At 37.6% G+C, this 12,846-nt stretch overlaps 2 protein-coding genes and 1 long non-coding RNA gene across 7 annotated transcripts; 1 reads left to right on the forward strand and 2 right to left on the reverse strand.

Moving 5' to 3' along the window:
• Positions 1–272: 272 nt before the first annotated feature.
• On the reverse strand, positions 273–3,064 carry LOC149389270 (uncharacterized). 4 transcript variants are annotated; one of them, XR_016300496.1, is made up of 5 exons: positions 2,386–3,064; positions 2,185–2,304; positions 1,359–1,667; positions 824–1,194; positions 273–583 (listed from the first exon to the last, which is right to left on the reverse strand). It is a non-coding gene; the product is annotated as an uncharacterized LOC149389270 (long non-coding RNA). The 4 variants fall into 4 exon arrangements; XR_016300498.1 differs by having other exon boundaries at positions 824–1,006; positions 2,386–3,049; XR_016300499.1 differs by having other exon boundaries at positions 824–923; positions 2,386–3,044.
• Positions 3,065–5,915: 2,851 nt separating this feature from the next.
• On the forward strand, positions 5,916–6,695 carry LOC149389271 (uncharacterized). The gene has a single exon (XM_089622593.1). It carries the CDS (start codon positions 5,916–5,918, stop codon positions 6,693–6,695), a length of 780 nt encoding a protein of 259 aa, XP_089478719.1.
• Positions 6,696–8,348: 1,653 nt separating this feature from the next.
• Positions 8,349–9,937, reverse strand: LOC149389272 (EKC/KEOPS complex subunit tprkb-like protein). Of its 2 annotated transcripts, none has more exons than XM_089623637.1 (6): positions 9,842–9,937; positions 9,370–9,436; positions 9,163–9,285; positions 8,986–9,069; positions 8,778–8,846; positions 8,349–8,698 (listed from the first exon to the last, which is right to left on the reverse strand). In XM_089623637.1, exons 1-6 carry the CDS (start codon positions 9,907–9,909, stop codon positions 8,612–8,614), a joined length of 498 nt encoding a protein of 165 aa, XP_089479763.1. In that variant the 5' UTR covers positions 9,910–9,937; the 3' UTR covers positions 8,349–8,611. The 2 variants fall into 2 exon arrangements, with proteins under 2 accessions (XP_089479763.1, XP_089479762.1); XM_089623636.1 differs by having other exon boundaries at positions 8,778–8,864.
• Positions 9,938–12,846: the final 2,909 nt, after the last annotated feature.

Genomic DNA, 12,846 nt, shown 5'->3' on the forward strand with positions numbered 1-12,846 from the left:
AGGCAAATGTCGAGTGGTTCCCCTTGTTGAATTTTCACCAGTTGAGGCGGCCATGCAAGATATTCTTTCAATTTTTTGAAGTCTTCGTTGCATTCTTCGGTCCATTCGAAATTTTTTAAGCCTCTGAGGCGATCAAAAAATTTAATGCTTATATCTGTAGCTCGAGAGATACATCTTCCCAGTGCTGTGATAGATCCAGTCAACTTCTGTACTTCTTTAATGTTTCTTGGTGGCTTCATGTCTATGAGAGCTTGTATTTTGGCCGGATTCACTAGTAGAAAAAAGGCCTTTAATGGCGTTCAAAATGCGCCATTAAATATATTTAATGGCACTTTATAAACGCCATTAAAAGAGGCGACATTAAAAGTCTACGATGGCGCTTAAATGAAAAAACGCCATTAAATGTGACGACGTGGACTAGGACATTTAATGGCCTTCATTTTTTAAACGCCATTAAAAGTTCTGCCATGTCAGCAGCCACGTGAACACTGGGACATTTAATGGCCTTCATTCTTTAAACGCCATTAAAAGTTCTGCCAATGTCAGCATCCGCACGAACATGATCTAGACCTTTTCCTGGTAGCTGTTAAAATAAAATAAAAACACAAAACACAATACTGTAATGAGCTGATATTTTAGTAACATTTATAAGGAAGGAATTACAAAATGATGGAAATCAAGACACTCATATCTTATAACTTCTAACTTTTCTATAGCAAACTATTATCAAAATATCACAACATCTAAGTATATTCATTTATAACCCCATAGCTATAAGCTTGTTATTAAAATTCTGATTACCGAGCCGGGAGAGAGGAATTACCATCTGGAGTTCTCGCTCTCTTGCTAGGAGCTTGCCGAAAATGGTGTATCTCGCAAGTTGATTGCTAGGAATTTCCTCTTTTGGCTCACTCATTTTGGGCCTTAATTTTTTGTTCCAGTTGGGGCTTCAATAAAATGTTCAGATTCGTAATCTTTTGTATCGAAATCAACATGCACGCAAGACCTTAAAAATATTGTGTTTTGTTCATGTTTTCGAGCAAGTGATAGACTAATTTCATTGTGCAATTCCTTGGATAGACAGAGCACACACATATTAAGAGTCAAAGCTGGTATGAAAATAAGATTTTACCAGCACACACACACCTCTTCTTAAAAAGCTTCAAGCCACAACTATTCCTTGTAAAAGATTTTCTAATAGATAACAGGTATAAAGTTCATTAACAGAAGAGTTTTACCTCTTGAATATTGAATTAATTATAAACATCAACAATACTGCCTGAGAAAGAGGATTGAGACTTGAACCCTCAATTCAGTAACAACACCATTCAAAAAACAAACAAAAAAACAAAAATTACCTGATGAGGCCGTAAAGAAGTGAGGAGCTCGTCGACGGCGCGGATGAACTCCTCGTAGTGGGTCTTGGAACGCTCCTCGATCTCGGCTTCTTTCTTCTTCACGACGTGTTTGAGTTAGTGGAGAAGCGATTCGGGTCTTTCGGTCTCGAACGCGTGCCTCACGAGCGGGCCCATGTCCTCGCCGTTCCCGATTAGGGTCCCGAGGACCGAGTCCTCGGAGGACAGAGCGTTGTCGCCGTTCTCCGCTGCGGTTTTTCTCTTCGGTTTCGCTTCCATTTTCTTTTTCTTTTATCTATCTATTTTTTTCCCCTGATCAACATCATTAGAATATGGATGAATGAAAAAAAATAGAGAACAGTTTTACAATGGGAAAACGTATAATTAAAATGCCAATGAGATAGTTAAATTGGTGATAAGGTAATTCTCTTTGGTTGGGTATCCATTTCTCTGTTTTATTTTTGCTGATAAACACCATTAAAAGTCCATCACTTTCTGAAGGAAAATCTGAACCCAGGAAAAAAATCCCTCAAAATCCAAATACACGAACAAAAAACATCATCTAAGCCCTAAAATCAGGGAATGCTCTACCTGGTATATCTTGATTAGACATTGCCAAAAACGGAATTTGAATTTTAAAAGACAAATTAACTACAACCAAAACTTGAGATTTAATATAAAAACAGAACAAAAATGAATGCTTATGGTAGGGCGACACGAGAGTGAGAATGCACGACCGAGAAAATGAAAGCATTCAAAGATTCAAAGAAGAAACCCTAAAATTTATTCTTTGGATTTGAAGGAGAAGAAGAGAAATCAAGCGTTTTACCTTCACTGCGAAAACTCTAGTTGTTTCTTTTAATTTTGAAGGCCATTTATTCACTCCTTCGTTTCCTCTCTCTCATCAATCTCTCTCTCCTCTTTCTTTCTCTGCATTTATTTATTTACCCTATATATACAGACCCAAAGTCATATTTCATTTCATGAACCGTATCACTTACTAGAAATGTAGACGGTGAAGAAAGCTGACCGGCGACAAGATGAGCCAAGCCCAAATTAAGGTCGTCGACGAAGACTCAGTCGAGTCAAAAACTGGAGAGACGGGACGCATGGATTGTAGAACCAGGCGGTGGCGACGCTCGACCGAAATAGACCAAATCGCCGCTGCTTTGTCGCCACCGTATGTGTTTCCCTAATTCTTTCATGATCCATATATTGGCTAATTAACACAGCCTAATCTAATCCTTGGCTTAAATCAATTATTTGTATGAAAATTTGGGGAGAATTTTCTAACACAGCCTTCGTTTGGGTCGCGCGGAGATGGCGCGTTCAGCGTTCGTCTGGGTCGCGCGGAGTGAGACTCGTTCCGTCGTTCGTCTTCTCTTTTTATGCTCCTCTGCTGCAATCGTATCTTTTTTCAAACTTTTTTTTCTTTTTTGTTTCAGGATTCTGCGGAGAAGCGCCATCGGCTTAGAAGCTTTGGGGTCGCGCGGAGGCAGAGAGATTAAATACAGAATTTTTTTTTTTTTTTTTTTTTGGGGCACATCTTTAATTGCGTTCAAATTCTGCACGCCATTACAACTCTAAACCAACCATAAAACGCCGTGTGGCTTGGAGTAAATCTTTTAATGGCGTTCGAAAAAGGAACGCTATTATATATTCAATTCCCACGTGTCAATAGCTGATTGGATTATACGCTACAGTGACAGTGAAATTTTAACATTTTTAATGGCGTTTTTATTTTAAATGTCATCATATATAATTTTAACCACATGGCATTCAATGGTTGGTTTACATTTTTTTAATGGCGTTTCAAATTTAAACGCCATGAATATTTTTTTGTTGTACCTCTTCCAAAAGTGACGTGTCGCTCTCTAATTCGTCTTTTGCTTTAAACACAATCTCGAAAATACAATAATTACTTTTAATGGCGTTTTTTTTCACTAACGTCATTAAAGAGGCGCCATTAAAAGTCATTTTTCTACTAGTGATTGGCTTCAATGCCCCTTTTGTTAACTATATATCTGAGAAATTTCCCTGCAGAAAAATGCCCGGACGTCACGATTAGAATCGGACACTGAGGAATCAAAGAATACCGATCAGTCCAATTTTCAAAGGCTTGAACGTCGAATAGAGGAAGTTGCATTGGGACAAAAAAGACAATTTAAGGGTGAAGACTTCGCTTCCCCTTTCAGCTCGAAGGTATTAGAACATCTCCCACATCATGGCTTTAAAATGTCGAGCATCCCACCTTATGATGGCAGATCCAATCCAGGAGATCACCTTGATACATACAAATCATGGATGGCCTTACAAGGCGCAAGTCCGCAAATAATGTGCCAGGCTTTTTCAATAATACTTTCTGGAACCGCTAAGAAATGGTATCGAAAGTTAAGACCAAACTCAATCTGGTCGTGGAAACAGATGTGCGAAATCTTTATGGATCAATTCGTCGGATCTTGGGCAGGAAGGACACCCAAAGAGCGATTATTTTATATTCGGCAGCGGTCAGATGAATCTTTGAAAGATTACCGAACAAGCAATCTTGGTGGACGACCTCAATGAAGATTTTAAACTATCGAACATTACATAAGGACTGCGTACTGATTCGGCGTTCTGGTGGTTTCTGCAAAAAACAGGTCCGAAAGATTACAACGAATTTCTCCTACAGGCTCAAAAATATATTAATGCCGAAGAAGCCAAGTTTGCGGCGGAATCGTTTGGGAAGTCAAAAGGCTCCACAAACAATGAATACAAAGGTGATCATTTCGGGCGGGATGGTCGGCAAAGGCACGATCAAAACATTGACGCGAAACGCAGGGACGATGGCAGACACTCGAAGACAAATCGAAACCAAATCCCAAGCAAGCCTTTCGCGAGTCAGTATAGTAGCTATCAGCCACTGACTATGGGAATTGATCAGGTCTACACATTGACCGAACATCAAGAAGAATTCCCGAAGCCTACAGAAACGCCGAAGGTGCATGTGGGAGATGTTCTAATACCTTCGAGGTGAAAGGAGAAGCGAAGTCTTCACCCTTAAATTGTCTTTTTTGTCCCAATGCAACTTCCTCTATTCGGCGTTCAAGCCTTTGGAAATTGGACTGGTCGGTATTCTTTGATTCCTCAGTGTCCGATTCTAATCGTGACGTCCGGGCATTTTTCGATCTAGCCTTCTTTGGCTGTGGATCTTCGTCAGATGGCTGGAACCTATCTTCGAAGTATCGAGCGGGTAAGTCGGAACTGCCAGTGTTTTCACTGCGCCTTTCCTTTTTGTATCTATCTCTGGCATATTTTTTGGTTTTCTTAGACCTTTCTTCAACATATTCGACTTATTTCCCTGCCCTATGGTGGGATCTGTCGTCCTCTGGGGTCACAATTTCGCTTTGAATGGTGACCCTTTTGGTTTTGAGTTATTCATCCAAAGTCTTATTTTTCTTCTCTAGGAGAGTGAGACGCTCTTGCATCTCACGAAAGATCTCATGAAGAGAAGATTGTGGAAGCATCTCTGCCATTTCGTCAGTTGTCAAAGGAAGCGTCCTGTTGTGGTGTTCGATTTGTTCTCGTTCGTCACCCTGAGGATTGCCTTCCATATTTGACCCTGGTTGCACCGACGAACTCGCCATTGGTTCGAAAATTCCCGCTCCCTCCTTCTAGCGCCAAACTGTTGATGTCTAAAAATAGATTCAACAATTGTCTCGATGATTGTATAACCTGTAACAAATTAAATACAAAGACTGGATTTTCCTTATATTAGACGAATCTCAATACAAGAAGTTTTTCAATAAAATATTGTTTTTGTGAATAGAATGTTCTCTCATCTTCCTTCTCCTTTTCGCCTTTTATATCTTTTCTTCATTGGTTGATCTGACCCACGTTCTGTCAGTTATCAGGTAACCGCAAAAATAACTTCCATTCAGTTATTTTGCAGTTTCTTTTATGCTTACGTGGCCAAGTAAGCGTTATCTTGACGTCTATTATTGTGCCGAGAAGCTTTTATTAGACTTAGTCGGCATTGAAGCTTAACTTATGCTTCATTGCGTTTCTCATGAATAAAACACCTATGATCTGTATTTTATTTTTCTGTTCGGTGTTATTTGTTAGATATAACCTTGACTTGGTCAAGGGCGTTTTTTTTTTATCTTTATTTTATGAGTGTTCTTTATGTTTGTTTTGTTAATTAAAGCCACGTAATTGTTGTTGTGTGCTTAAATAGTGGATGTGTTAGTGTGCTAGTGAGTCCTTAATAGATCCTAATTTATTTCCTAGATTAGTGGTAAGGTATACATAGTGGGTAACGTACTTAATTTATTTTCTATATATATGTAAGGTATTCTACTTTGTAATTGCAATCCAGAATGGAATAAGAAAAGTTCTCCAGACTTTATATTTTTCTCTAAGTTTATCTTTTCTCGTTCAATTTCTCTATTTTTGATGTATTGATTCATGGACCATATCCAACAAGTGGTATCAGAGCGCCAGGGATGCCGAAGCAAATGCCGTCGCCGAGCCGGGTCATCGCGGATGTAGTGATGCAAAAGGGCGGAACAGAGCAAGGTCATGACGATTCAATATCCGTTGCTCACACATAGCAACTACGGCGCATGGTCGATCAAGATGCGGGTCAACTTGCAGGCTCAAGGCGTGTGGGAGGCTATCGAGCACGACGAAGTTGATGACCGCACGGATAGATTGGCTCTCGCCGCCATCTATCAAGGAGTCCCGGAAGATTTGCTCCTAACGTTGGCCGAGAAGGACTCGGCTAAGGAAGCGTGGGAGATGCTCAAGACGATGCACATGGGCGCGGAGCGCGTCAAGGAGGCGAAGGTGCAAACCTTGAAGAGTGAATTCGAGGTGCTTCGCATGAGAGATGGCGAGTCGGTGGATGACTTTTCCATGAGATTGACGGCGATTGTCAACGGCATCCGAGCATTGTGCGACAAAGTAGAAGAGGTCTACGTCGTCAAGAAACTTCTCCGGGCCGTCCCTCCAAAATTTTTGCAGATCGTGACGTCGATCGAGCAATTTGGCGATTTCAAGACCATGACCATGGAAGAGATGATAGGTCGTCTCAAGGTTCACGAAGAGAGGCTTCGTGGCTACAACGAGAAGGAAGAAGGAAGTTTGCTTCTCACACACTCGGAGTGGGTGTCGCGGATGAAGAGGAGTGGTGGAAATGGCGGTGATAGCCGTGACCGAGGTTGTGATAAAAGTAAGATTAAGTGCTTTAATTGCGATGTGTACAGTCACTATGCGTCGGAGTGCCAAAAACCCCGCCGTGATCAAGAGGAGGTGGCCAACCTCATTTGTGATGCCGATGAAGAGCCGGCACTTTTGTAGGGTATGTGCGAAATCTACCCGGAGCAAAGAATCTTGAACCAAGTCAAGTTTAAGGGGGAGATTGTTAGATATAACCTTGACTTGGTCAAGGGCGTTTTTTTTTATCTTTAGTTTATGAGTGTTCTGTATGTTTGTTTTGTTAATTAAAGCCACGTAATTGTTGTTGTGTGCTGAAATAGTGGATGTGTTAGTGTGCTAGTGAGTCCTTAATAGATCCTAATTTATTTCCTAGATTAGTGGTAAGGTATACATAGTGGGTAACGTACTTAATTTATTTTCTATATATATGTAAGGTATTCTACTTTGTAATTGCAATCCAGAATGGAATAAGAAAAGTTCTCCAGACTTTATATTTTTCTCTAAGTTTATCTTTTCTCGTTCAATTTCTCTATTTTTGATGTATTGATTCATGGACCATATCCAACATTATTAACATTCCGATTATAACACCTATATTTCTTTTTGTAACAGTGTTTACGTAATTTGTTTTTCATCTTTTTTTAAGAAGTTTTGAATTATTTTTAGAGCATATTTATAATTCAAATCTTTTTTTTTTATCAATATATTCTAGTTGAGGAGCTTTTTTACTCGAAAAAAAAAATCTTAATTTTTATTAACATTGCATATGGGATTGAAACATTCGTTAAAAGTCCCAAGTTCTTTCTCTATTTGTTTCATTTTCTTTTTACATTTTTATGTTTTATTTTTCGCGCGCGATTTACAAATTTTGTTAGCAATGAAGTTGAGACAAAATAGGCAGTTCAGAAGAATCGGATGACATAATTTAAAGTAACAAATGTTAATACTGGAAAATAAAACGCAGCATGTACATTAGTCTATTTTAGTTGAGAGGTTTGTTCATAAATAGCTTTTTTTATTTATTTATTTGACATTAGGCTCCCCTTGAATTTGATTTCTAACTCCGCCTATCTATCAATTTTTTAGTCACCGGGATAATCGGTGAGATACCGCGCGGTATACCGTTTACCATCAGATCTGGTAACGAAACGTACAAAACCGAAATACCCCTCAAATAGGTGTTTACCGCGCTAGTATCAGTAGAGAATCACGTGATGCAAAAAATCGGCACGACCCAGTTAAAAACTTCATAAAAATCGGGGTTTACCGCAATTCTAAATACACATAAATAAATAAATTTAGAAAAACATATTTTATATTTATGTATAATGGAAAATCTACCAGTTTTTTTCTTGGAAAAATACGGTAAACACTCGTGGTAAGGGTTATGCATAAAATCTGAATGCCAGTACGGTGGTAAACACTGGTGGTAAGGGGTATATGCATAGTAAGTCAAACCTTGCTCTCTAAACAAAATATGGATGTGTTTGCGATTAAAAGCTTTGCGTCTTTTCTAGTAGGAGAACGGTGTTACTTATGTACAAAAGGAAAAGCATTGAGGAGTTTAGTAACAGCCGTGAAAAAGAAAAGAAAAAAAAAAAAAAAAAACTCCAACTCCCTAAGAAGGCTGCTTAGTAGTCTATTTTTTAGTCTTTTTTTCATACACAAGACCTTTTAGATTATAGCCATTCAAATTGAGACCGTATGTAAGAGAGAATGATAATTTTTTAGAAAAAAAATCTTAATATTTTACCAGCTTAATTACTAGAACCAAAAAAGAAAACTAAGCGAAAAGAAAACTAAGCGAAATCATTATCGCGTCACAAAGGCTTTAACTTAAAACAGTTGAAAAACAATTCCAAATTTCCAGCTCATCTCATACAAATTGTCCCAGTGATGATACAAAACTCGGCCACATAACTCTACACCCTCAGATCTGAGGAAAAAAATCGAAAATCCTACGTCAAACACGGCTTGGTCACTATAAAACTTTCTAAATAAATTGAAACTTTCAGACGCGTAAACACACCGGCGACCAATATCTCTCTCTCTCTCGCTCACAAAGCATCACGAGAAGAAATTCGGCACACAATGGCATCGGCGAGCGACGAAATTCCCAACTCCGGTGCTGATATCTTGTAGTGCTGAAACAAATATAAACAATTCATCACAATAGGGTCGTATTTAGGCCGAGAATCAGCAAATTTAATAGCCTCGCTTTACCTTCTGAATATGGGCTTGGTCTGCTCTAGCTCCAAGCTCACCCAAGTCAATCTCTTTCCCATTCACTAGCTTCTCAATAGCTTTCATCTAGTTAGTAAAGTTCTCCCAAACATAAGGTAAGAATAAAACATATATAATGAATAATTAATAAAATCTCCCAGAAAAAACACATGAACATTAAGCGAGAACAATTGTCTAAAAGTCTAACCTCCTCTGGGGAAGCACCGAAACGAGCGGCAAGTATATAAGTCGAGCTCTCGGAGATTCCGCATCTTTTCAGGGACTCCGTGATCTATTTATAAATCAAAATGAAACCCCAAATGTTACATTGTATCAATCTATATATCTATCTATCGGCTGTGGATAATGAAAAGGAAGGGCTTACATGCTTGGAGCCGGAGTAGTTATAAACGAGCTCGGAGTGTAGAGTTCGTGTGGTCAACGAATCCCTCGACTTTGACACGAGGGTTTTGTGCGCCGCCGCTAGAACAGGGAAAATATCTGGGATCTGTTTCAAACAATCGAAAGTATTGAATATCGGATACGGAAATCGGTGACACTAAAAAGAACAAATGGGTTGTAATGTAAGTACCAGAGATGCGTTGAGAAACGCAACTTCCGGGTCCAACATTCCAGATTGCATAGACTCGACTAGTTCCCTGAAAGATAAAACAATTTTTCATTAAAATATAAAGAGCATGTGATTGCTTGTGCGAAAAGCTAAAAAAGCAAGGGCCAGAAAGTGAGGTGAGTATATATATATATTTTTTTTTGTTCTTCTGTTTCTCATCAATAAAAATGGATTCTAATCAGGCTTTGATTTCCCAGTTTTAAATTCGAAATGATTGTGATTTCTCTTCTATTGCGATAAACACCATAACAGCGACTAACTGTAACAATCCCGAAAAAATGGAAAGACATAATCTTTTCAATGCGAGTCTTGAACCCTTCACGAATCACTTCCCAAAGATATGGAAGCATAAAAAAGCGAGTGAGTTTGACCTCGAAATTGTTAGTTCTTAACCATAAGCCTTTTTTAGGATTTTGGGAGGGTAAGAGAGTACCCGGAGTTTGTGACGTCGGAGAAAAGGGAAATAGCTAGAGTCTCTCCGTTGACCTTGAAGACCTTCATTTGCTTCTTCTTCTTCGAGGTTTAAGCTCTGCAAGTCAAATGAGCTCACTTTTAGGGGTTTCAATGCTAAGGCTTAGCGTCGACTTACTAGATCAAAACGACACAGTTTAACACTGGAGAGAAACGACACAGATCAAAACGGCCTTGGAGAAAAACGACTGTGCTTATAAACGCAGAACCGGTTTATCATTTTATTCGGAGCATGATTACGAGGAAATGGACTGGATTTCCTTTTTTTTATTATTATTTTTTTTTAACCATAAGCATCTATGCCTCATTCCACTTTGTTTTCAAATTAATGCTCTTTTTAAGTGTAAATTTAATGCAAATATTGAATATTTTTAAGTGGAAAAGATGAAAGTGACATAGAAGTCTAGCAATCTCAAAATAGGGAAAATAAAATGGTAAATATCTTTTTCTCATGATTAACAATCTATAAATAAAATAAATATATAAACATTTTAGAAAATGGCATGATCCTACTAAAGACTTTATGGTAGGTTTCTATCACCCTTCATATTTTACTCTTAAAAATACCACACATTCTATAAAATTTCACAACAAAAAAACCATACATTTGAAAACAAGTACCTATGCTTAAAAAAAGGGGGACAACCGTGTCCATTTCTCAAAGATTATATTAGTGCACTCTAGATATCAGTCCGAAACGAAAAATCAATATAAACATATTCGAAAAAGTAAATCTACTATTTACCTGTCACGACCCGCAGGACACTCGTCGCCCTTGGATCGCGACATTTCCCGTAACATTTTCACATTCCATTATATTTTCAACCAATAGGGAAAAATAAAACGCTTTCAAACATCATCACCCAGCAGTTACCAATCCAGAATCAACATTAACAATACAAAACAACTGATTCCAAACAACAAGCCAACATTCTTACACGGCCAAAACAACCATAATTCAATAAATTCGTCCAAACAAAATCATCACAATTCCAACGATAATTCTCAAACAATTCTGGACACCAAACTCGCTCAAACACGTCTCAGAATCACAAAACCACCCACAAAAACGAAAAGCCCCAAAAAATTGAACTTCCAAACCCTAGCTTATCACAATTCGGCCAAAACCACACCAAATCAAAGAAATCCGAAATCAAACACCAAATTCACATCTTGAATATATTTAAGGAATTTCAGAATTTATTTTTACTCTCGAGATTTTTAAATCTCCGAGTACATTCCGAGTAACTTTTATTCGGGAAACAATATCGAGTTTACTCGAATATCCTTATTCCGAAATTTCGTCACCCTTAAATATTATTTCCTTCGTTCTCAAGCACTTAAATTTATTCCAACATTCAAGTGCTTTCAAAAATCCTTTTTTCCTTATATTCGGATTATCGAAATTCATCATTTCCTTATTGATTTATCCAAATTTATTATGAATTCCTTCCGAAATTCTAATATTCCACTTAGAATGTGAAATGAGAAAATATAGAGAACATCTCTAATAAACTGAAACGAGAGAGATCGTGAATTTTATAATTCATTCAACACAGAGAGAGAATAAAATTTCCTTTATTTATTGATGAGAGGAAATTTTTACAGAATCTAACGTGTACAAAAGTCGGGTCTCACATTACCTGATGTTTATACGGATGTTTTAACAGGTTAAGTAGAAACTTATCAGTTTAGAAAAATAACTCGAGTATGTAAGCTGAAAGTAAAATAACGGGTCAGTTCGGCAAACTTTGTCTACTTCTATGGGGATGATACTCTCAATGAAAAGAGAAACTTCACTATACGGTAGAGTAAGTACAATTTTGGATGTTCATGAATGATCACCTTATAGGTCTCCTCAACTTCAAACGACCCTAGTAATTTCTAACCCAGGCTCCCCCTGTGTTTGAGCTCCCTTCACTTTCCACTAATGCTCTCCTAGTGTTTCAACAATGCGTATAACAATACGTGTTTACCATAACTTGAATCAGCTATACAATAAACTCTGTGACTAGCTCTAACAATGGTTGTCAACCAAAACATAGTAACACACAACACATCTAGGATGCAGAGTATCGGCAATGGCGATTGCAACGAGATACCCACATGTGCAACCCTACTCAAAAGAAAAAAGCAAACCTTTTATATGACACATACAGGGGGCTAGGGTTTTCAAATGCACATGGAGAACGCTCATTGTACGATCGAAAATAACGCAGAAGCGAATTAGACAAAAAGGTCTGTCAATAAAAATCAACGTCACAACCCTGACGTATAAAGCAAACAACTTATGTTCTAGAGGATGTTTCCAACATCAAAGAGAACAATAGTTTTTCCATAACAAAAACAGTCAACACTAGAGTAACAACAATATTGAATGGCTATTTTAGTTACGGATATATCTACCTCATTCTATGATTATTATTATTATTATTATCAATGACCACTCCTCTATTATTTAAGGAAACTTGCTATGTGTTGTTAGGACGCAATTAATTTTTTTTACAAAGTTCGTAATTTTTTAACAAAATTTTGTTGGTATTTATTTTTGTAGATTTTGTGACTAACTTGATCTTTTATTTTAATCATCTTTTTTTTTAATATTCGTTAGTGTTCATGAGTAAAAGTAACATTAATAACCCCTAATTTAATAATGGTAGACTTCTATACGTTTTCTTCTAAACACTTAAAAGAAGCATTGATTTGGAAGGAAAAAAAAATAGAATAAGGCATAAGTGCCTACCACTCAATAAAATAAAATAGATGTATCCATTTCTTACATGGAGCTTTATACGTGTGTGTCGTTTTATGTTGTTAGTATTTTTGTTAGGATGGTCTTTTGCCCTCACTGGTTTTTACATCTCATATATAATTCATATTTATATTTTCTCACATACGTGGATCGGCTGTCTAGAGAGTATGTTAGTTATCTCTTCAATTTATTCATGGTTAGATCGATCGGTTTAT

This window comes from Urtica dioica, chromosome 8 (genome assembly GCF_054948205.1).
Source record: "Urtica dioica subsp. dioica isolate 48M chromosome 8, U.dioica_male_clone48M_v1_H2, whole genome shotgun sequence".
In the NCBI taxonomy this organism is placed as follows: Eukaryota; Viridiplantae; Streptophyta; class Magnoliopsida; order Rosales; family Urticaceae; genus Urtica; species Urtica dioica.

What these genes read in the sequence shown, in the direction of transcription:
- LOC149389271 (XM_089622593.1), top strand. Translation starts at nt 5,916, where the DNA reads ATGACGATTCAATATCCGTTGCTCACACATAGCAACTACGGCGCATGG.
- LOC149389272 (XM_089623636.1), bottom strand. Translation starts at nt 9,909, where the DNA reads ATGAAGGTCTTCAAGGTCAACGGAGAGACTCTAGCTATTTCCCTTTTC. An exon ending in CGTTTCTCAACGCATCTCTG is followed by an intron (nt 9,286 to 9,369) that starts GTACTTACATTA and finishes TGTTTGAAACAG; the next exon opens with ATCCCAGATATTTTCCCTGT. An exon ending in ACTACTCCGGCTCCAAGCAT is followed by an intron (nt 9,070 to 9,162) that starts GTAAGCCCTTCC and finishes ATTTATAAATAG; the next exon opens with ATCACGGAGTCCCTGAAAAG.